Here is a 25,086-nt window from a genome sequence, read left to right as displayed (position 1 = left end):
AAATGGGCAGTGGGCTCAGAATTAAGAGAGCTCTTTAATTTTCCTCTCAGTGCTTCAGATTCCTGACCCCTCTCCACTCTTCTGCTCCCTCTACTTCACTGCAGACAAGCTGCCTCTGCTTACTAAATTTATACACGGCCACAAATGGCAACCTCTGTCTCTAGCTTAGTGCTTAACAACTTTCTGGTTCAGTCTGTGTCCTGACTGCAAATTCCTGAGAGAGGAATCTAATTGTCCTAGTGTATTTTTTCCACCAGGCCATTGGTCATTGACCTGCCAAGGGGTTGGCTCTTGCTTCAGTGTTATAGCCAGGGAGGTAATGGGACACTGAGCACTCGCCATTCCATGGCTGGCAGTTTGGACAGGCACCATGAAGTCCGCCTGTTATGTTAGCAGAGAGTGAGTGTGTTGTACCTTTGTCAATAATAGATACTGTTTGTCTGGTTTTCTCTACCTTTGTCGGTGAGTGCCAAGAAAGAATCTTAAAGAAGCAGAAATCTGTTTTCTCTTTCCGCCTTCTTAGGTGCTCCATAGCAATATTAAAACAACAGCAGCAAAGGTCAGAGTTGTTTATTGGAAATCAATCCCATCCAGCCTGGTACTGGTTAGGGAGAGAGAAACAATACCTTGACTAATGAGACACGGGGGTGAGTTAATCCTGTTGCAAAATCACTGTTGTTGAACCACCTCTTAGATCTGGGGTCACAGGGCCTTCTAAAACAGTTTCTTAATCTTTTCAGCAGACTCCTGGCCTTGAACAGGGATTTTAAGTTTACCCTAAAGCTACTCTAGCAGGTTCTCACCAGTCCCCTTGCTCTGTCAGTCTGGACTCCAAAGATACCCTCTATGAGGCTTTAGGCAGGCTAGAATGTTTGAGTAATTTCCCCTTGCTTCAGTCTTCAGTATATTACTCTTTCATATTTAGTTTACCTAAAGCCTATTGTATCTTCTGGTATCTTCTATGGGTAATTTATCCATCTACTGTTTAAACCTGAAATGATCACTTTTGAGAAATAACAAAACCCTTTTATATTATCTGTCTTCACCACATTGCTTTGTGGTTGGCAGGGAAGATAGTTTTATGCAGATAAAAGAAAATCAGACTAAAAATCTGAATAATTTGCCTAAGATCACATATCTTCTAAGTGAGAAGATTTAGTCTTAGACTTGTATCTTCTGATTTCAGACCAGTATCCCTCCCCCTTAATACCATTATGTTTCCCAATTTAATGACATTAATAAAGTGCTAGTTAGTGTTTATTATTTAATATATTCACTCTAAGATAAATTCTGTTATTATCCACTTGGCCAAGGTACCACTCCTAAGTATTACGTAATAAATGGTGGAGGAGAAATTTGAACAGAGACCTGTGATTCCAAAGCCTGTGTGTGTAAAACTGCTGTGCTGGGGGTTGTATGCTCGTATGCTCGTGCTTATAGGACTGTAGAGGCACCATATACAAGCAAAGTGGCCCTGGCTGTAATTGTGTTAAACTGGAGAGCAGATGCCCTATATAAAGGAGTAAATGTTACTCAGTTCCAGCAAAAATGTGAGATTGGAGTTATAAAATTTTCTCTTTATCTTAAGGAGCCAGGAATTTGGGTTTTCCTGTTTAAAAAAAACTAATATTTCAATGTTGGCAGTTGAACTTTAAAATGTTACAACTCTGTGTAAAACAAAACATATCTGTAGGCCAGCAGTTTTTGAGCCCAGCACTGAGAGATGCATTATATTGCCCAATCTTGGTAGCAGCCACTTAACCTTGAATGGTAAGATCTGCAGTCCTGGAAGCGCTTTTCATCAGCTGCCTCCCATGTGAAACAGCAGGCTTCAGCATCTTTTTTTTAAAGGCTGAACCACCTCTTAGATCTTCTACTGAGTAATTGATCAAAAGGATATCTATTGTTATCAGTTCATTTCAGAAGTATGACAACACACGTTATTGTACTTTTTCAGTTTAAGTCACAAGCTTGTTCTGGTTCCTCAGGTGTCTTTTTGATTACCTATCCTTAAAAGATTAGCTTTCCAGATTGATAGGATTCTAGAAATTCCTGGTTAGAAGAAGTGGCATTAATCCAGCCCACTTTTCTGCTTGCTGCATGTATCTCTCAACAACCCTGTTTAATTTATTCAGTTAACATAGAGTACTGACATGTTCCTGGCGAGTGAAAGATGGCTAAGATGGTATCTTTGTGCTTAAGAAAGCACACAGTTTAGTAATGGAAAGGGAAATCTAATATAAACAATTATTAACTGTGATACAAGAGTAACTGTAAGATGTAAGGAAATGCTGTATTATATGTTACTGTAAGGCTGACAAGGAATACCCAGGGAACAACAGATTGGAAGGGAGTCAGATCACTAGAGAAGTTGTGGTTTAACTCATTAGATAGCAGAGACGTTTGCCGGTTTGGTCTGGAGTTGCTGCACAAGCAGTAGGCCATCCTCGAGTTCAGGCAGGGGACTGGGCAAGCCGCATCTGGTGGTGTGGATGTGTACTGAGACAACAGGTGCTGGAGAGGGCAAGAGTCCTTCAGAGTCATGGGACACATAGGGGCTTGCAGAAGCAGCAGCTGCTCATTGTGTGACCCTCTGGGCAGCTTGCAGGGAAAGTGCAGGCAGTGGCAGGGCAGAGGGTCTTCTGTGCAGAGTTTCTTGATCCAGATACTGGCACAGGCAGGAGTCTTCAGAGTGCACAGCTACCTGGGGGCTCTCGGTGTCCATGTTAAAGGGGAGCTGTGGTGATACTAATACAGGTTCATGTCTGCATTTTTTATATATTATATAGTAAAATCTGTCCGCATTTGAAAGATCTGTATAACTCAGTGAAACTTTATTTCTCAGAGATCTTCAGTGCACACAGTGAGTAGACATTGATGGGACTAGATAAGAAACAGACAGGCTTACTTCGTTCATTTTTGAAAAAATGTCTGCCAGATATCCATGTTTGAATAACCAGAGTTTGTCAGTTGTTGTTTCAAGTAAAAATAGTGTTCTTTGAGAAAACTGGCTAATTTAGCTTGTAATTCAGTCACACAAGTGTTTTTCCCTCAAGCAACTATTGTACTTTGGTTTCGAGCAGAAATGCTTTTATACACTTCGTTGTTGTCACACAGAATATTGAGACTTGACCTCAGTGATTGAGATTTAATACAGTTAATACTTTTTCTGCTTCATCAAGGACATTCTTAAGTGAACCTGGTATTTTGTATGAAAGTGAACAATGCAGTGAGTACAAGTACAGTTTGGTGCCATTGCTCTGAGTCCTGCTAAGGCACCAGCAGTTTTATCCACCATTGTTTTTGAACCTTCAGTACATATGTCAAAATGGTGGGAAAAGCAAATAATTTAAGGATGATGCCTAGATGCTTTGGCATAAGCATGTGGGTATATGGTGGTGCTCTTTACTGAGCTGTGGAACACAGGAGATGATAGTGATACGGGACTGGGCAGAGGGAAGATCACTGAGTTCAGTTTAGGTACTCCTGAGCTTGGGAACATAACAGTATTCAAGTAAAGATGTTTGTGAGGCAGTTAGCTGCATGGTTCTGGAGCTCAGGAGACAGACCTGGACTGCAGAAGAATATTTTGGTATTACCGTGTAGAGATAGTGTGTTGAAGCCACAGGATCAATTGAAGCTCCTAAGAGGAGGCAGTACAGAGTGAGAAAAGAAGTGAGCCTAAATATGAACTCTGAAGAACTCCTACATTTGAAGATCAAGTAAAGGAAAGATTGAAGGCAAAAGGAGAAGGAGGCGTCAGAAGATGAGCCGGTTAGGTACCATCACTGACTCAATGGACATGAATTTGAGCAAACTCCGAGAGATAGTGGACAGAGGAGCCCTGGCATGGGGTCCATGGGGTCGCAAAGTGTTGGACATGACTTTGAGACTTAACAACAACAAAGGAGGAGAGAGGTCGGCTAGGAAACCAAAACAGGGCTGCCAGAGCGAAAATTTTGCTCTCCTTGCAAGTTAAACTGACAGTTTCATAAAGGCTGGCAGAAGACACAAAACTGTTGAATCAGAAACAGCGGATAGTTTATTACCCATAGCAAAGCAGTGTGCTTGGTACCAACATTTGTTGAAGAGGGTCAGGTAAAACCTGCACACGAGATTGTGTTAAAGAAGAGGAAATCTGACTTAGGGAACCCAAATCTTTTACAACAGATGGTAGCATGCCTGCCCTTTGCTCCAATAAGAGACACTATCTTTATCTCCTAAGGCTAGTCATTATATTAACATCATTTTAAAGATAGCCTGGAACAAAGCCAACCATTGCTTCTGCTTGCAAGTGGTGCAGAAATGTGAGATAGGAGACTTGGAGAATGATATTGTGAAAGCCAGTAGAAAAAGAATGTTTCAAGGAGGAGGAAATTGTTAGCTCCGTTGAATATTGTAGAGAGGATATTGAAATTCTAGTTAGAACTCTTTCATTGATATTTTAAGAAATCAGATTGGTCTGGGCTGAAGTATAGAAGTATAAGATGGAATGTGTAGAAAAGTGGACGTTGGGAATATGAGGGACTCAAAAAACTTGGTTGAGAGTTTGAAGAAAGCAGTACTTGGAAACTGTGTGTGTGTACTTGTGTACACAAGTTTGTGTGAAACTGGAGCTAGGAACTTTAAATGCTGATGGGAAAAATCCAGTTGAAGATAGAAAAGGAGAGGAAAGGTGAGAAAATTGTTGACTCATCCCAAATGAGTCCTAATGTGTAACTGCGAATTGCATTCAGAGCTCCTATAGAAAGTTGGCATTTAGTAGGAGGAGGTCCACAGCTGCCTTCTTAATTGAGGAAGGGATAAATTCAGAAGTATCTAGGTAGCTACTCTCTGCTGTTAGGGCTCTGGAGTATCCACCTGTAGATATACTTTAAGGATTAGATGAGGTAATGTAGATAAAACACCTTGATACATACTCCATGCTGCTGCTGCTGCTGCTAAGTCACTTCAGTTGTGTCCGACTCTGTGTGACCCCATAGACGGCAGCCCACCAGGCCCCGCCGTCCCTGGGATTCTCCAGACAAAAACACTGGAGTGGGTTGCCAGTTTGTTCTCCAATGCGTGAAAGTGAAAAGTGAAAGTGAAGTCGCTCAGTCGTGTCTGACTCTTAGCGACCCCATGGACTGCAGCCTACCAGGCTCCTCTGTCCATGGGATTTTCCAGGCAAGAGTACTGGAGTGGGGTGCCATTGCCTTCTTCGGTTAGTTGGGGTAGCAGTTATCTGAAGGCCTGATGGGCTAGAGGATCTGCTTTTAATGCAGCCCATTCACATGACTGGCAAGTCGGGCTTGCAACTGGCACAGAGGCCTCAGTCTTACTCCACATGAGCCTCTCCTCAGTGCTGCTTGATTGTCCTTATAACAGGCTGCCAGTTTCTCCCAGAGTGAGCCATCTGAGAGAAGAAGGCTGATGCTGAAATACTTGTAACCTAGCATTAGAAGTCATGCACTGTCATGGACCTAGCGGTTATCATATATACTAAGGGAGGTGAGTCAGACAGAGAAAGACAAATACAGAATGTTATCGCTTATGTGTGAAATCTAAATGATACAAATGAGCTTATTTACAAAACAAAAATAGACTCACAGACATAGAAAACAAACTTATGGTTACCAGTGGGGAAGGGGACTGGGGAGGGATAAATTAGGAGTTTGGTATTAGCAGATATATACTGCTATTTATAAAATAGATAAACAACAGGGACCTACTGTTTAGCATAGGTAACTAGATTCAGTATTTTACAATAAACCATAACGATGTGTGTGTGTATCTGAGTCTTTTTGCTGTACACCAGAAACTAACTCAGCGTTGTAATCAACTGTACTTCAGTGCAAGAAAGAAAGAAAAACCCACTGTCTTCTCTGCTGTACTCTTGGTAACACAAACAGCTGATTTTCAGTGTAGGTTGTGTGAGAGCATGAATGCTGAGAGGTGGTATCTTCTTGGAGGCTGGCACCCGCCGAGACAAATAAGAAATAAATTGTCTTGTTTGTGGGAGAAGGTGTTTGTTTACATCTTTCCTTGCTGTGGGCCTCTAGTAGTTATCATGAAATTAAATAGATCTGCAAGTTAGTACTCCTTAATGACAAAATGTCCACTCTTAGCACACTCTTTATTTGATAATTGCTTTTTAATTTAATAGTAGTTTTCAAATGGTAGAGTTAAAAAAACAATAAGACCACTGAAATAACCAAAAGAGTAGCTCTGCCCCAAATTTTTATTCTGCAGAGAATACTATTTTTAATTCTTTTGGTCATTTCTTTTAATAATTTTCTCCATATTATTAAATTTTACCCTTGCTTATACAGCTGTTTCTTGATCTTTCAGCTTTAGACTTTACTAACTTTTTACTGTGGAAAATGAGAATTTGGCACTTTTCTTCTTCTGCATATATACCATGTACCTCTTCCTAGTATAGTTATAATTTAGGTTAAAACAATATTCAGTACTTGTAACTATAAATATTCTCAACCAGTCCATGTAGTAAATGATGATTGCATCTCGTTTCTGCTACAACTTTGTATATTTTTTTTTCTGGAATTAATGATTGTCCTTTTTTGTTTACTTAGTTTTCTGTGTCCTTATCAATAATTCATCTCCATGCTCTCCAGAAGAACTAAACTCCTGGTATAACCAAGTAATCTATCAGTTAATTTTTTTCCCCATCTCTTGGCAGCATACCTTCTGGACTTCATTTTCTGCCGCATTTGAGGCTGACCACACTCTGGCTTACTTACAGTGTTGCCTATGAAGAGTCTCTGCTCTTTCCTATGTTAGACTTGTTTCCTAGATTTCATGATTTTTTATTCTCCACTTCTTTATTTTATAGCCCATATCCTGATAGCTTCCTACAAAAGGGTGCCTGAGAAGTACGTTTTTGAGAACTTGACTAATTTTTTTTTTAATTTCTCACTGCTTGGCTTTTTTCTTTTTTAAAACTTTTTATTTTGTATTGGAGTATGTGTAGCTGATTAATAATGTTGTGATAGTTTCAGGTGGACAGCAACAGACATGTATCCATTCTCCCCCAAATTCCCCTCCCATCCAGGCTGCCACATAACACTGAGCAGAGTTTCCTGTGCTGTACAGAGACCTTGCCTAATTAATTGATAGTTTACCTATTTACAGATTTCTAGGCTGAAAGTTATTTTCACTTGGGATTTTGAAGGCATTGTTACATTGCCTTCTAGTTTTTCACATTCCTCTTTTATTGCAGGCTATCCTGATTCCTAGTCTTTGTTTCTGATTACCTTTTCCTTTTGTGGGCATTTAGTTTCAGCTTTCTCTGTTCTGCTCAGTCCAGTACCAGTCAATTAAGGACTATTTTAGCTTTGCTTCTGTTTCTTTGTTCTTGTGGGTTTATAACTTAATTTCTTTACTGTTAACCCTAGTGGATTTCAGGAGAGAGTGGAGATAATTACTGATGTTTATTTTACCATATTTTTCTAGTAATCTGACAAAATGCTTTTTATGAAGATACTTGAAACAGAAGTAAAGAAATTCCTGAGGAGATTATTTTTCCAGAATAATTAACCAAAGTTAATTTTTTTGTGTTGGCTTCTGTGATAATATTTTACTTATTGTTATTTCCACATGTTCTATTGTAACAATGTCCCCTCTGTAATTCCTCTTGGTTTGGGGGGGGCTTTATTATTTTTGATTGAGGTAAGAATGGAAATGAATATTTGTTAAGTACTTAGTATTTGTCATATGTTTGTTTGAGGGTTTTACATGTCCTAGATAGATGATGAAGTAAGATATTCTTCACATCTGCTGTGTAGCTGGCATTCCCATTTTAAATGAGAAAATGCGTCAATTTGAGTCACTTTCCAAAAGTCATACCTATTGCAGATAGCAAGTAGTGGCTTTTAATTTAGTATTGCTGATTATGTAGTCCTTTATCCTCTTTACTAACAGCTTTATTATGCTTTAATGTGTGTTAAAATTTTCAAGCATGAAAGTAGGGAGAGACTAGTGTAATAACCACCATGTGTTTGTCAGTCAGTTGTCAACTTTGTCAATCTTTCCTTTCAAATATTCCACTATTTTTTAAAATCTGTAAACATACTCCAGTATATATCTCTGATGTACAAAAGGACTTGTAACAAAATTGACGGTAGTTCTTTACTATGCCCTAAAACTCAGTCCATATTCACATTTCTCTGGTTTAATGTGAATTCCCTGGTATAAATATATTCTCATATAACTGTATAAATATATTCTTATATATTTATATAAGAAATATATAAATGTTGGTTTATTCACACAGTATCCAAATAGGATCCACACATAGCATTTGATCTTTGTGTTTCTTAAATCTCTTTTAATCAAAATGTTCATCCTCTCTCCTTTTTCCATGCCAGTTTTATGTTGAAAAAAAAAAACAAACAAAAAACAGGTTCTTTGTTCTGTAGAATGTACTACATTGTAGATTTGATTGCTTCTTCATGGTTTCATTTTATTGTTGTACTGTTTCCCATATTTCTTGGTAACTGGATGTTTGATTAGATTCAGGCTTATTTATGTTTGTATTATTTTTGCAAAGAATATTTCATAGTTGGGCTTGTATTTCTTGTTAAGTCAAGAGGCATTTAATGTCTATAATGTCCTACTTTTGATGATGCTGAGTTGGGTATAGTTGTTCTCAGCTTGATCCATCCATTGTAAGTTCCCCATTCATATATCACCTCATGATTTTATCATCCACTTATGATCCTTGTATAGATCCATTATTTTGTTAGATGCTTCACATTGGTGATTTTTCTAATTATATCACTGCCCTTCTACATTTATTAGCTGTAATTCTTCTGTTACAAGAAACTTTCTCTTCTTAACTATTTTGTTACTTGAAATCAGGAAAGATGGGGTTAGTGATTTATTTTCCCCTCTTTGTCAGTTTTCAGAGTATGCTCTGTAGCAAGAGTCATTATGAACTACGGGCAATTTGTATATTTGATCTATTTTAATGTATTACAGTCATCACTCATTTTATTGCTCCGATTGACCCATTAGTGTCCCTGTTAGTTTTTGATAACTTCTTTGGTTTCTGACACCAAATGCTCCAGGCTCACTTTGTGCATGTCCTTTCCCAAGTATGGAACCAATCATTTCTTCAAGGAACTCTTTTTTTTTTTTTAATGGGAAATGGTATTTAGAAACAGCAGGCTGAGTTGCTAGCGGTTCATTACTATTGGATTGTCATCATTTTAGGCATTTTCATTGATGAGAGATAAGCAGTACATGTTCTTTTTCAAGAAAAAATCATGAGTTTGTACTGATGGTATAAATTAAAATGTAAGGCTTTTTCTTTTTTTTTTTTTTAACTTCAGTTCAGTCGCTCAGTCGTGTCCGACTCTTAGCTACTCTGATTTTACACTTGTGTCATTACTCTTAAATCTTGGTTCCCAGCCATAGTAACAATGGTAAAAAGAAAGTAACTTTTTACTTTCTTCTCATATATATGAGAATTTCAAAATTGCAGATACCAATACTAATGACTGAATATAATTTGTTTTCTTTGTGGATCTTTTTGCCCCTAGTATATGTCCGGCTAGGTAGATGGAACCAAAATACTGTGTGGAATATATACTGAGTTTTTTAAATTTATGTTTTCATTGTTCTTTCTGGGGCAGGATGTACATTATTATATTTTTAATATATAATATTTTAAATTATATATAATACATTAAAAATTTTATAATTTTAATTTTATATTTAATATAATCATATTCTTATACTTGCTTTTTTACTCTTACTGTAAAGGTATATATTATAAACATGGTTTTGCATTAATTTTCTCTTAATGATATAGTCTGGAGATCACTTCTTAGCATTTAGAGATCATTCCTTTAAACAGCTGCATAGTAATCTATTGTGTGGGTTACTGTGACTTAGCATAATTCCTTCATTTCATACTGATTCAGTCTTTCAGTCCTAACGAAATACTTTCATGTGGCAAAATCTGGTGTGAGAATTTAATATGATCAAAAATTTTTTAAATATTGAAATGTATTTCTCTATTGTATCCTTAAACTAGTAATCAAGAGTTAAATGACAATTTTCATGAAATGAATTTTGCTCACCTAAGCACCCTGATTTATTTTTAAACCTTAACTATTTTTGATGAAGATTCTTTTAAATTTATTACAAACTAGTTAACCATTTTTTAACATAATAGGAATGTTTTCATTATTGTATTCTAATTATCTGTGCTTTTCAGTTTTTCTGTGTCTTTCCTGAATTTAAGTATTTGTCAATCTTATATGCCCAAGTTAGTGCAGCTCTTGTGTAAAGTTTTTCTTTAATTAATTTTTCAGTTATTTTATTAAAGTATAGGTGAAGGCTTTATCTCAGCTTTTTCATGGCCTCAGCTTACATACAGGAAAGTCAAATTATAGAAAGCCTCATATTAACAAGAATGGTGTTTCATTTCCTGTTTACTGGACTAAAAATTTTTTTTATGTTGAAGTATAGTTGGTTTCCAGTATTTTGTTGGTTTCAGGTATACACAGAGTGATTCAGTTATATATATGTTTAGATTATATTCCATTGTAGTTTATTATGTGATATTGAATATAATTCCCCGTGCTCTATAGCAAATCCTTATTTCTTATTGACTAGATTAAAATTTTTTTAATTGAGAAACAATACATTTGTGTCTTTATCTGACATTTTGCTATTATAATTTTTACAATATGTAGTTAAGATTATTCCCTTATTAATAGTAATATTTTCTCTTGAATCAGATGTTCTGCCTTACTCAATACGGGTCCTCTTGGAAGCTGCTGTGCGAAATTGTGATGGCTTTTTAATGAAAAAGGAAGATGTTATGAACATTTTAGACTGGAAAACCAAACAAAGCAATGTTGAAGTGCCCTTTTTCCCTGCCCGTGTTCTTCTTCAAGATTTTACGTGAGTAGTAGGTTTATTTTTCATGATGAATTTTCAGAGTGTTTTCTTTCTAGAATCATACTCCCAGATGGCTCTTAATTGTGAACCTTAGTTTATAAATTTTAAACTTTCCCTTTTCTAAACTAAAGCAATTTGTTAAAAATTAGGCACTTGTGAAGTAAGTCAGACGGAGCAGAAGAAATATCATATGACATCCCTTATAAATAGAATCTAAAAAGAAATGATACAAATGAACTTAGAAGCAGACTCAACAGACTTAGAGAACAAACTTACGGTTGCTGAGGGGAAGAGATAGTGAGTTTGGGATGGACATGTGCACACTGCCATATTTGAAATGGGTAATCAATAAGGACCTACTGTATAGCACATGGAACTCTGCCCAGTGTTGTGTGTAACCTGGATGAGGGAAGTTTGGGGGAGAATGGATATATATAGATATATGTATATATCCCTTCACTGTTCACCCCATTGTTAGTTGGCTATATTCCAATGCTAAATAAAAAGTTTTTTCAAAAAATTAGATGCTTGTTTTCCTGTAGCCATTTATTTTAAAAACTACTTGTACCTAACTGCCTACTTGTCATCCCAATAGGCTACTTGTCATAACCAATAGGCTTCTCAGACTTAATATATCCTAAACTTCATTGCCCAGGCCCTCACTTACTCCTTCTCAAGTTTTTTCTATCATAGTGAATGATGCTGTTTAGAGCAAAAATCTAGAAGTTAACCTTGCTTCCTCTCTTTCCTTCATACATAATCCAGTCTATCAGCAGATTCTGTGAGCCCTACCTTTGAAGTACACGTGTCCTGAATCCAAATGCTTTTTACCATCTCCACCTCTGTTGTCCTGATTCTAACCCCATTCTCACTTACCTGAACTATGACTATAATAGTCCCTGAATAGGTATCCCTGCCTCCACACTTGGAATGGATAGTTTTATCTTTTCGCAGTAGATGAAGTGACTTGGTTAAAAAATGTTGATAAAGGTCATATCATTCCTCCATTCTCCAGTTGGCTTCCATCACACTTAGAATAAAATCTAAAGTCTTTACCATAGCTTGAAAGACTTTACCTAATTTGAGTGTCCAAGGATTATTTATTGGATGACTTAACCATTAGCTGAGTTTTGAAGGTGGCGTAGGAGTTAGCTAGACAAATAAGAACATTTTCTTTACCCACTCACCTATATCTGGTTAGTATGCTACTTCTCTGTGTACCCTGTGTATGCTGCTACTGTAGTACTTACGATACTCTTCTGCAATTGCTACTGTATCTTTCCTACAAATTCCTTAAGAACAGTTACTCTCCCTTATTTATTTAGCCTTGTACCATTGGTGTCTAGCACCTCAAAGTCATTTGGTAAATGCTTGTTATATAGTTGGCTGGAGATATGTATGCAGATATAGATCTATCTATAGATTCCTATATTTAGTGAATAACTTTGAAGACAAGGCACTGGGAGTGAAGGGGCTGGAGCTGGGGAAAAGGAACGGGGTATCTTAAAATTTAAGACAAGAAAAAGGACTCCATCAGCAGTTTCCTTGAAGTTCTTTGTGCCTCTAAGAATCATCTGTTGTATTATCTTTGGCACATTACCTTTTAGCACTCAGGTTCTCAGATAATATTTAATATTCTCATTAAACTAGGCTACATATAACTTTGGATACATTATCAAACATGAATGCAAACTAAAAAGGGATACTTTTTAAATTTAAAAATGAATAAATGCATCGAGCATCTATAAAAGATGCTCACTTGAGCATCTATAAAAGAAAACTTAGAAGTTAATTGTTCTTTATTTTTTAGTGGAATACCAGCAATGGTGGATTTTGCTGCTATGAGGGAGGCAGTGAAAACTCTTGGAGGTGACCCTAAGAAAGTCCATCCTGCCTGTCCGACAGATCTCACGGTTGACCATTCCTTGCAAATTGACTTCAACAAATGGTACTTTAATACGGATATTTATAAAAACAGACATGCAAGTTGACTGCCAGCCAGTCCACTAGGAGTATATGGTAAAGAGGAAAGGAAATAGAGATAATTTGTGCCAGAGTAAAGTTTGCAACAGTTAGTACTGACTAATATACCAAAAAAAAAAACTGGTGAAAATTGCTGTATTGGTGAAATTTTTGTTTAACTAAGTCTGAGTTTAAAGTGATTTTCCTATTTGTATATTTTGCTGCCATTTTTATAGAAATGTATAAGCCTAGAACCTGCTTTTCAGAGTGAGTATCTGAATAAAGCCTTCATTTCCTTTTTTTTTAATTTCCCTTCCAGAGAGACTCTAAAGATATGAGCCATGGATGTCTTTAATTATATTAAATTGGTGATTGGAAACACTGAGCTTACTACCGTCGTATTTTCCTTCCACTGAAACAAATTTTCTTATATTTGAATGATCCTTGTGACCAGAATCAAACTAGAGAAAACATGATTCTGTTTTCATGCGCCAGCTTGCTTAGTTTCCCTGGAGTAATGGAATAAGGCAGTTTATTAAAGCTTTTGCTGTAGGTTAAACTCTGGCTCTGAGCTTCTTTTAAGTTGTTAGATGGGGGAAAAGATCAATTTTGCTACTTGCCAGAAGTTATTGTAGGAAAATGATTTTAATGGGCACTTAGAATTATTTTTTTAATCGTCATAAATTAACTCCCCTCCTTCTTTTTGTAATCTGAGATTTACTTTTGAAACCTGATGTAAATGATACTTTAACCTTTGAATAACATTCAGTTGTTCTTCCAGATAGCATTGCTGGTGTATGCTTTTTGAAGAGCTAAATTTCTGTCACTTTTAAATGGTTTTATTTTGTCTCCTTTTTTTGGAATGATAGTGCAATACAGAATGCTCCAAATCCTGGAGGTGGTGATCTACAGAGAGCAGGAAAGCTCTCTCCACTTAGAGCACAGCCTAAGAAGCTTCCCTGCAGAGGCCAGACTACCTGCCGAGGATCGTGTGATTCTGGAGAACTAGGCCGAAACTCAGGAAAATTTTCTTCGCAGATTGAAAACACACCTATCCTATGTCCTTTTCATTTGCAACCAGTGCCTGAGTATGAGATGTTTTTAAAAATATTTGTTAGTGCCAAGTTATTTTTCAGTTCTCCTTCTCCTAATTCCAGTTACATTGCTTCATATTTATTGTGCTTCCTGTTGTACTGAAAGAAACATAGATAATTAAAATGGTAGTCTGCAAATACCATAATGTATTTCTGTTTCTTCAGAAGAAAACTTTAAGAATTTTCTATAAATATATTTAATTTTTGTTACTAATGTAGGCAGAGAAATATCTTAAACTGAGTTTTTTATTTTAGTGAATTTATACCATTCATTCACATTTCTTTTGTAGAAATCCCTACTTATATTTTTAGCTTTATTTTCCTTCTAGGAGATTTCTTATTCTTTCTTATTGCATTGGGACCTCTGTATTAAGAATATTATCATTATCACATGTCACAGACTTAATGAGCTGTTTTAGATAAGCAGTTTCCTAAATGGTACCATGGAAAGTAGTAAACCAGCCTGGAAAAGAATCCTATTCTTAAGAGTTGGTTAAATTTCCTACTATGTAATTTTTTCAAAGTAATAAAAGCTCTATGATGTGTTTTCATATACTATAAAGTTTCCAAAGTCTTATAAAGAGAGTTATGTTGTTTGTCCCATTGTTATTATACTGTCAAATCTTTTAAAGGTTAGTTAAAAATAACTTAGACTTTCTCAGGTTTAAAAAATTTAGCAAATTTAAGGTATAGGTTAAGGATATTATGAACACATATTTCATCATAAGTGCCAAATAGTAACATTAAGTCATTTGTCTCTAAACTAGATCTTTCAAGTTCTAGGTGGTTCTCAGTTTTGTGCTCAGTATTGCTATAAAATCTTGGGTTATAAGTGACTTCAGGTGCTCTTCCTAAGAATTGAGTATAATCTTTGGGTCCTTTGCTATGTCAGTTCTATGTAAGTACTCTATCCCTCTTACCTATTGTCCTGGTTTTTTAGGGACTTGTTGAACTTTTGAGATTGATATCTCTTGTTTAGAAATTAATTTTCTGAAAAGGAAAATTTATTGATTTAAAAAATCATTGATTTTATTCTTGGTTATCTTTTTATAAATGGTATGAAGTCCTAAGGTAGTATGTTTTTATTTCTAAAAATCCAATCTGGTATAACATTTCTGTTTAATTTTGACTCTAAATTGCAAAATATTAAGACTAGATATTGTTTCTGGCTGTATGAAAATAGTAACTCTTTTCATGTGCTTTAATGCATCAATGAAGTATTAATTATAGACTCAAAAAATGGAGGGATAGAGAGTTCAGAGCATACATCTGGCACTTGAAATCACTGCTTAATTTGGAGTCAGGTTATGAGCTAATAAATGTTTGTATAGTACTTTGTAGCTTTCATGTACGATGGAAAGGTAAAATAATTGGAGTGGCTCTAGAAAGCTTTGTTCCCTGAGGTCCTAAGAAAAATCTCATTAAGATGTGCTATGGCTTCAGATGATCACTCAGCAATGAATTATTAATCTTTGTTTTAAAAAAAGTTGACAATTAAACAACTATAATTATCTGGACCCTGGAGGACATGTATAATTTAGGTTATATTGATATTCTCGTCAACACTTAAATCACCAGCTGGCAGATGAAATAAACAACTTAAAGCTGTTAGAAATCTTTTTTTTTTTAATATCCATTAGATAAAAATAGCTTCCAAAAAATGGCAGTATGTTTACTGCTTGGCAGTGAATTGTTTTTATCTCCTAGTTTAAATAATGTATGTAAAATAATCCATATAAAGTAAACTACAACTTTACATAAAGTAGAGCCTTCCATTTGGGGTGGAATGAATACAAGATTTTTGCCCAAAACTCTTTTTAAACTTATAAAATGATGTTGTTTGCCACTGCCACATAGTGATTATCAACAATCATCTCCTAGTTAAAGTGACATAAGAGTCAAGTGAGTGAAAACATACATGCTTGGTAACTACTCTCCTTTTTCTTTGCACTAGAAAATCCAACAAACCTTACCATGCTACTTTTAATATTTTAGCCAAATTTCACAATGATGCATATTAAGTACAGTTTGGGACACTGGTATGGATGTGGCTTAAATATTAAGTCCTTGCAATAGCTTTCTGGTCTTATTTAAAGCAGAACTTCATTGTTGAAAAGAAAATAACTGATTCTGAAAAGTCTAGTAAATTACTATTTCTAGAATTTTTAAAAAATGATTGTATGTAAGTGCATAAGAATGAAGACTTAGAAACAAGACAACTCTTTTCTGTAATACATACATGTAATACCAGTTTTTCTTCTTTTTAGACCTGAAACAGTATTAAAAAATCAAGAAGTAGAATTTGGCAGAAATCGAGAGAGACTTCAATTTTTCAAGGTATAAATGATTTGGGGAAATTTTGTTAATAGAAGTTTATAAAATATTGAAAGGTACAATTTTTTTATATCTTTAGACCAGAAATTTTTAAATATTAGCAGTAGAACCCTTTTTTACTTTTTTCCTTCAAATAAAATCTTAATCAGAAACCCTAGTATATAATAAAATATTAAAAACAGTGGCTCTAGTTCAGGTGAGCCTGCAGAGTCTTCTACTTGAGCCTTCCCCTTTTTCTATCCCTGAGAATCCTTGGAACATAGTTGAAAGCTACTGTTTATCTGGACTGTTAGAACATTATTCTTTGACTTAATTTTGTTTGAACAGTCTACAAAATGAATACATGTAGGTTTGGTATCTACATATTTGTTTTTATGTATTGTAAACTTTGACCATAATGAACATTGGTAAAATATTTTCCGTGTCAATATTTATTTATATGTTAATTGTGAACCGAATTCAGATATATGCTAACAGTTGATTTCTTAAATTTGAATAAAATATAGTGGAGTTCAAGAGTTTTTAAGAATGTGGCTGTAATCCCTCCTGGAACCGGAATGGCTCATCAAGTAAACTTAGAGTATTTGTCGAGAGTGGTTTTTGAAGAGAAGGACCTCCTCTTCCCAGACAGTGTTGTTGGCACAGATTCTCATATAACCATGGTGAATGGTTTGGGGATTCTGGGGTGGGGTAAGTAAATGACTAAATACATTTAATTCTTTTGAGAGAGGATGTCAGGAACATTATGAAAAAATGTAAATAGCAGAGTCTTTATAGCCTATTTGAGGCTGTTTTTTCACCTATAACAGTTAACAACAAAAATTAAATCTAAATTCAGGTGTTTGTGGACATTGTGGCGTAAGAGAGAATTTATGAAAAGAAATGTGCTCTGTGACCAGCATAGCACTACCATTTGTGGAGTGATTAGTGACAATGGTTGGTAAGATCCCCTGGAGAAAGGAATGGCAACCCACTCCAGTATCCTTGCCTAGAGAATTCCATGGCCAGAGGAGCCTTGTGGGCTACAGTCCAAGGGGTTGCAAAGAGCCAGACAGGACTGAGCGACAAACACTTTGACTTTTCTAATGAAGATGATGTCTATGAAGGTGATGTGGTTACTCCTTTGTTTAAAGTCCTTCAAGTGGCTTTTCCTGGCCTTCTTTATAAATCCAAATTTCTTCACGTTTTTTATAGGATTCTTGGGTAAATGGCAATGGTGCCCCTAGCCATTTACCCAAACACATCTTAAAGGCTTGTTTATTTCCCTAAATAGGCTGTGCTCTTACACCTCATGGCTTTGTGCCAGCTGTTCCCTCTTTCAGAGTGCATTTACTCTTTTACAGGGTTTTTAAATTGTTGGCTTTTAGCTTCTTGAGGTTGACGGGCTGGGTTCTATTCATATCTGTATCTTGAGCATAGTACAGTTCCTAGCATTGTAGATACTAAGTGTTTTCTGAATTTAAAATAATGGTAAAAATAAAATTTTTTCAACCTTGTGAGTGAAGTCATTCTTTTGAGAAGACTTGAGTTTCATATCTACACTGATAGCATTATAGCAATTCTGTGTAAGATACTGTGTTAAGACAAACTCATGAGACACTAGAGATTTAGATGTTGAAAAAATAACTTATCTTTAAATGCACTATACTCATATACCTGTGTTTATTACATTAGGGGTTGGAGGTATTGAAACAGAAGCAGTTATGCTTGGCCTGCCGGTTTCTCTTACTTTACCAGAGGTGGTTGGATGTGAATTAACTGGTTCATCAAATCCTTTTGTTACATCCATAGATGTTGTTCTTGGCATTACAAAGGTAAGCTAAAATTTTACTAGCTGTATAACTCAGTGGACATGATTTTGTTTTCTAAGTAGAAGAGCCCCAAGAGAGCAGGTATTTCAGTTTATCACCTCATCCTCAGCACTCTGGTGGTGGTATTAGCTTTGTCATCGTAGTTATCATCATAGTAATAATACTTTATACTGCTAAGTACAAAGCAGTTTGTTGTGTCATTGTTCCCTTGAAGTGTTAACTCATTTATTCTTCATTATAAGCCTATGAGATTGGTACTGTTACTATCCTCATTTTAATTCTGAGACACGGTAAGGTTTAGTGACTTAACCAGAGGGTCATAGGATTGAATATTAAGTATAGAACAAGAATTCTAATCCAGGCAGTCAGGTCCTTAAGTCCCTGCTCTTAACCATTATGCCTTACTGCCTCAGTAAATACTTGTTGCCTACCTGAATTTTAAAAAAATCACACTTAGGAAATGTCTAATTGCATCTCCTTTAATATTAAATTGAATCATTTGTCTTCTGGAAACAATTACTGTATTAGATAGTAATAAAAACTATGGGTAAAAGTGTGGTGGTGTCAAATTTTTCTATTGACTGTTTTAACATATCTAAAAGTCTCTTTGCTGTACACCTGAAACTAACACATTATAAATCGACTGTATTTCAATATAAAAAGAAACTAAAATATTATATAGAAACTTTTTCTCTGAATTTTTAAAATGTTGGCTGCATGCATTTAATACATGTAATCTAGGGTTTCCTAAAGACAATAATTTGTAACTCTCCACCCTAAATTTCATTTTCACTAACTTTATTGTTATGATTAAGTCCCATTTCATTAAATGAAGGAACCTGGCAAATGTTCCACATATAATTCATATTTGGAGCCCAGAGTCTCAGCATTTTTGGTTAGATTTCTGGGCTGAAGGCTTTTAGAATACTCCGCAGGGAAAGAAAACGGTATTGCCTCCTTCTCACCATTTACTATTGATCCTTCTTCCCTAATTAGAGAAAAATTGACATCTTGCAGAAATGATTGATTCAGTGTATGGTAACAAAAGATCAAGAAGTTAAATTTGAGAATTGAAGGATTATTCCTGAAGGAAAGGAATAGCCCATTATGTTTTTAGAAAAATCAATTCTTTTCCATCACATATCCTGAAAAGTAATGCTGCTTTTTAGAGTCCTCTGGCTATATTTTTTCTTAACAGTGTTATACATCTACTTTAGACATTTTTGCTTATTGATAATAAAAGTCAAATCTATATATGTGTGTACCTTTTTGAATATTTTGTCCCTTTTTTGAGGTCCTGTTCTAGTCATATCTTTATAGAATTAATCATTGTTTTTCAAAATGTATATTGTGATACCTCATTAATTTGGTGAAAGCAGCATTTGATTTGGTATTTCTAATCTATATTGCTCTTATCATCAAAAATAAAACAGTGAAAATAAACATCTTTCTTTTTAGAGTTGAGTTTCTGCATCTATAAAAAAGGTTAGGATTAAATGATCCGCAGCACTTCTAAAATGTTAGAACTTAATATTATTCATAGATTGAATGTTGTTTCGTACTTGGTCATTGTCCTGGGCACACTCCCTATACCATTCTGCAACCATTTTACAATTCAGAAAAGGCAGGTAGCTGTTTTGGTTACTTGGTAATAAGAAAAATAATTTTAGAAGGAATTAAGTTTGAAGCCACATATTAAATTCTATCAAAATGAAATTTACCTATAATTAATGATGCTGTAAATATTTGGACTAGTTCTTGGAATTTGAAGAATCTTTATAGCAGTATGTAATTTTTAAAGTTTAAATACACAGTTTCATCAGTATATTAATATTTCACTAAATCTAAGATGCCTTCATTGGCTAGAAGAACTATTGTTTTGTGTGCTGCTAAGAAAAAAAGAAGACTTACAGTTAGCAGATATATAGTAGAGTCTATGGTATACCCTGATTTCAGAAACATTTTGAATTTTCAAGCCCTTTTTTATCCTACTAGTAACTTTGGACCACTCTTCCATTGACTATTTGCCTTTAGCTGGGAAACCAGAGTTGATGTTTCATAAAAATAACAGAGGACCTCTTTCCTTCACTGTCACTAGTAATGGGTTAAAAATTATATTTTATGGTTTTCAGAGAATCCATGCTAATTTTGTATGTGTTTCTGTCTATCTCTGTATAGCATCTCAGGCAAGTAGGAGTGGCTGGAAAGTTTGTTGAGTTTTTTGGAAGTGGAGTTTCACAATTATCTATAGTAGATCGAACTACAGTAGCAAACATGTGTCCAGAATATGGTGCTATCCTCAGCTTTTTCCCTGTTGACAATGTGACATTAAAACATTTAGAACATACAGGTAAGATGTAAGATCACTAGGATAAATGTGTTACATTTCCAGTGTATCTGTCTGAAATATTTTACAATAAATTACTACCTTGTACATGTTATTTGATATTCATATCTTATTTTGAAATAGCAAGTTTGAAATAAACTGCATCAGATGTGCTTAAAGAGTGTTGTGTCCTGAAACTCTAGTCCACTGTGACCCATTTAAAACAATATAGAGAAATTATTCAAACTGCTGCTCTTTGCTTCACTTTTCCCCCGTAATAATGGATACCTCCACCCTGTTAGTGATCAGATGTTGCAGTTTAATGAAAGTCATGCTTTCCCACATTCACCGTTGTTGTCTTCTACATCCAGGAAGAGAGGAGTCACAAGACAAGATTATTTGAGAACCAGTGCTCTCTCTAAAGAATAAGCAGCACTTAATTTTGTGAAAAACAGCATAGGGTTACAGGTTCCAAATTCGTATTGTAGCCTAATTGACCGGGAACTTTGACCACTCTTCTGTTGACCATTTAATATAGAAAATATGTACAAAACAAGAATGTGTTGGTTTTATAAGACCCCTGTTCTTTAAAAGTCAGTCTCTTTATTTTTCAAGAGGTCATTGCTAAACTATTGATACTAATCTCTAATCATAAGTATATTGGGGAGATATGTTCTAGTATTCAGTTCGGGGGTGGATTTTAAGTTTTGAATCAAATGGCAAAATGGGTGGCTGGTCATTTGAAACCTTGGAGGGAATGGTCCTTGTATAATGCAGAGTTTTCTCTAAACTGTACTTCGGGTTGTAGAATGGTTCCAGAGAGAAATGCCTCATTCTTCTCATTAATATGAGTTAATGTAGTAATGACTATCACTGAGTAACAAATTGTCCTAAAACTAGTGGCTTAAAACAGCAATAATCATTTATTACTGCATAGTTTCAGTAATAGTGGGTCAGTAATTCAGACAGGGGCACAGCCAGGATGGCTTGTCTCTGCTTCATGATGTCTGGAGCCTCAACTGTAAGACTTAAAAAGCCAGGGCCAGGAATCCTGAAGGCTTGTTCACTTGCATGTCTGGCAGTGAATGCTAGCTGTCAGCTGGTAACTTGGCCGGGACTGTCAGCCAGAACACCCATATGTGGCTTCTGCGTGTGATCTGGGCTGTTTCCCACATGGTGGCTTTTCAGGGGTGAGTAACCTGAGAGAGGAGGGTTGAGAGGGAGGAAGAGGGAGCATTAGCCAGCTAGAAACCACATTGCCTGCATTTGGGGAATGGACATATTCTGCCTCTGTCACATTGTAAGAGAACATATATCTTGGGATATAAACTGTTGTGGCAGTAATTGGCAAATGAAATCTACCACAGTTACTTCACATCAGGCTGATGGATAACTACCAGTATGTTTAATTGGAAGCTTTTATTCTTAACATCTAAATTATTTTAATTTTTGGAAGATCTTCTTAAATCTCTTTCTGCTCTCTAAAACTATTCTTTCATTTACTTTATTCTTTCATTTTGACTGGTACACTAATGTTGTTTATTGTTTAGGGAAAGTAATGAATTTCATCTTTCATGGTGGATAGTAATTTATTATGTTCAATTTCGTTACTGGTTTTTCTCTTGCAAACAATATTTTTGTGAGTATTATGTAACTGGCTCAGTATTTTTTATCTTGTCTGTGATGAGTAGCTCTTTTTTAAAAATATTTATTTGTTTGGCTGTGCTGGATCTTCAGCATGCAGGATCTTGACTTGGAATGTGTGGGATCTAATTCCCTGACCAGGGATCACACCTGGGCCCCCTGCATTGGAAGCATGGAGTTTTAGCTACTGGACCACCAAAGTGATTGAGTTAACTTCTAAAAGGGGGTTCTGAGATGTATTTTATAAAGTAGAGTTTTCATGAAGAGTAAAATTTTTGCTATTGTTATTATCAATTTGGAATATTATCAATTTGTAAAGAAATCTTTTCTGAGTGCTTAGTTATAAGTAACATTTGTTTCTTACTCATAATTGAAATTCAGCATCCTTATTCCCAAAGATTCAGAAATTCCTGACAGGATTTTTGTTGTTTTAATCATCTTTTTAGGTTTTGACAAAGCCAAACTCGAGTCAATGGAAGCATACCTTAAAGCTGTGAAATTGTTTCGAAATGAGCAAGATAATTCAGGAGAACCTGAATATTCCCAGGTATATACAAAATAACCCACCTAATAGTAATTAAGACTGTAAATTCTAGAGCCTAGCCTCCTGGGTTTGAATCCCAGCTCTAAGACTTACCAGCTATGCAACCCTGGGTACTTGTTTTAGCTTCTTTGCCTCAGTTTCCTCATCTCTGAAATATGAAGATAGTATCTACCTCATAGGATTCTTAAGAGGTTAAATGCAAATTCATTATAATAGTTTCAAGACCATTGTGAGTACTCAATAAATGATAACTATTATTATTTAACAGGAAGATAGACACTTATGTTAAAGATATCTGTAGTCTAAGCAAATGTTTCTCTGTTGGAAATTCTATTGAAGTAGGTAGAATTTACATGCAGGAAAGTTTTAATAAAATTCACTTTCTAAAAGTGTGTCAGGGTGTCAGGGATCTAAATCAGCTTGGTGTTATCATTGGTATGATTAATTGTTAAGCTCTTTTTTGTTGGGAAATCCATTTTCTCACTTAGCTTTATTTTTGTTTATAGCTTGTATCCCTGCTTCATGGCTTGTATCTATTAAATTGTATAATTTGCCTGTCTTTCCCTCGCCAGAATACAAGTAGGCTCCGTGAGGACAGGAGCTTCACCTGTTTTGTTTGGCTCTCTATCCCTAGCTCCTGAAAAGGTGCCTGGCACATAGCAGATGTTCAGTAACATGTTAGGTGAATTAGTGAATATATATAGGTATATTGAATGTTGGATAGAACCCATCGGAATTGAATTTGTGGGACATTTGGGTAAATCTTTGAACTTCGTTGATTATTTTCTGGTCCCTTTCTGCTCTGTTTATTGAATCTAGTGCTTTGTCCACATTTTTAAAAGAGACATAATTAAAGGAAAATTTTTGGTGGTATAGTGAAATGGGATAAATTTGCCTATTAAAAATCTTGACCATATTATAATAAATAGAATTAAAATTCATCAGGATGTTCATTTCAAGAGAAATTCACATACTAAAGGCACAGACTAGGATCACCTGGGTCCGTGAAACAAAGGTGTAAAAAAAGCAGATGTTTCAGTTGTGATGAACCAGAATAAACAGGGCTGTTAAATAATGATGAAAGCCATAGTGAAGAGAAACTTAATTTGAATTTATTATACCAAATGAAATGTATATTGGAAAATGGTAGAAATACCAGAAGAAATTAAACAGAAACCTAGCTGGGAGGTGGGATTTTTTATAAAATACGACTTTTTAAAAAAAAAAACCAAGAAATAAAAGCATGGTCTGCAGGGGCCTGGCCAGCTAGACACACTAGAACCAGGATTAGCAAACCCCTTTTTCTACTGTGTCCCCCGAGCACCCTCTGTAGACCAGACTTAACATCATGCAAGCTGAGAACAGAAAAATGTTTACCAAGGCTACCCATATTATCACAGAGTAGGCAAAGGATGAATTTGGAGATCAGAAGCAATAAAGTGACAGCTGGCACAAGCATCAACTTTATCATCAGGCATCTGTGAAGACAGTGTTAACCTTTGTGAGGGTAAAAACATTTGAGAAACAAAAAATTTTATGTAAACTATACAGTTGGTGTTGTGGTAGTTTGCATACTGGTCTACTAGTCTTTTAGCAAATTCTTACATGTTTCATAAATTAGATTTTAATGTATTTATTTCTTAGGAGTGTATGTCATCATTAAACCACATTACATTAAAACAAATATGAATATACTCATTCTGCATCAGAAAGTAGTACTCAAGTTGGAATCTGTACTTACGAATTCTAATTCCTTTTCTCCCTCTTCTCATTTCCTAGGTGATCCAGATTAATCTGAATTCAATAGTTCCATCTGTCAGTGGTCCAAAAAGACCTCAAGATAGAGTTGCTTTGACAGATATGAAAAGTGATTTCCAAGCTTGCTTAAATGAAAAGGTAGATTACCTTATTTGTCAGTACCCTTTGTGCTAAGTAAGTAGTCAGGAACTAGCAGGATGATCTATGAACTCAATCTACTGCTAAATTTTTATATATTATGGCACACACTAGCAGCTCACTCTTCCTCTGTCCAAAATGTAAGTCAGACATCTCATGAAGTTGTTCCCAGATTCACTGTGAGGACCAGAGGTTGATTGGGTATGTTTAAATAAAAATTTCGATTAATTAAAAACTGAGTATCTTAGTCACTATAGCCTCATTTAAGTTGAACAGCTTCATGTAGCTATGGCTCTTGTATTGGACATTCAAATAACAGTTGAATATTTATATCATCACAGAAAGTTCTGTTGGGCAGCAGTGCTCTAGACTTTTTGTGATTTCCCAGACTAGGAAAAAACTACCATATTGTTGTAATGACTCTCTTAAGTCTGGTAAAGTAACTGAATACCAGGTGACCTCTTTGACTTTTGGGGTTTGTACTTTCTGTCTTAAGAGTCACGGCTTTAATCTTGTCACTTTCTCTATTCTGAGAACTAATAGCTGGCTTTATTTTCAGAGCCT

General features: G+C 35.5%; 1 protein-coding gene across 3 annotated transcripts in view; it reads left to right on the top strand.

Moving 5' to 3' along the window:
• IREB2 (iron responsive element binding protein 2) overlaps window positions 1-25,086 on the top strand; it is a 48,868-nt gene that overhangs the window by 6,473 nt on the left and 17,309 nt on the right. For 2 of the 3 annotated variants that reach the window (XM_081549599.1, XM_081549598.1), the window contains exons 3-11: window positions 10,749-10,914; window positions 12,722-12,859; window positions 13,743-13,961; window positions 16,235-16,304; window positions 16,808-16,991; window positions 17,976-18,115; window positions 20,291-20,462; window positions 22,529-22,629; window positions 24,406-24,522. In XM_081549599.1, coding sequence (XP_081405725.1) covers window positions 10,749-10,914; window positions 12,722-12,859; window positions 13,743-13,961; window positions 16,235-16,304; window positions 16,808-16,991; window positions 17,976-18,115; window positions 20,291-20,462; window positions 22,529-22,629; window positions 24,406-24,522 — 1,307 coding nt within the window. Of the gene's footprint in view, window positions 1-10,748; window positions 10,953-12,699; window positions 12,860-13,742; window positions 13,962-16,234; window positions 16,305-16,807; window positions 16,992-17,975; window positions 18,116-20,290; window positions 20,463-22,528; window positions 22,630-24,405; window positions 24,523-25,086 lie in introns of all 3 variants that reach the window. The other variant, XM_081549600.1, reaches the window with a different exon arrangement.

The sequence above is a fragment of the Giraffa tippelskirchi genome, chromosome 12 (genome assembly GCF_054371585.1).
Source record: "Giraffa tippelskirchi isolate mGirTip1 chromosome 12, T2T-mGirTip1v1.2.pri, whole genome shotgun sequence".
Classification (NCBI taxonomy): Eukaryota; Metazoa; Chordata; class Mammalia; order Artiodactyla; family Giraffidae; genus Giraffa; species Giraffa tippelskirchi.
Note: the sequence above shows the minus strand (reverse complement) of the source record. Positions and strands in the feature narration are given on the sequence as shown.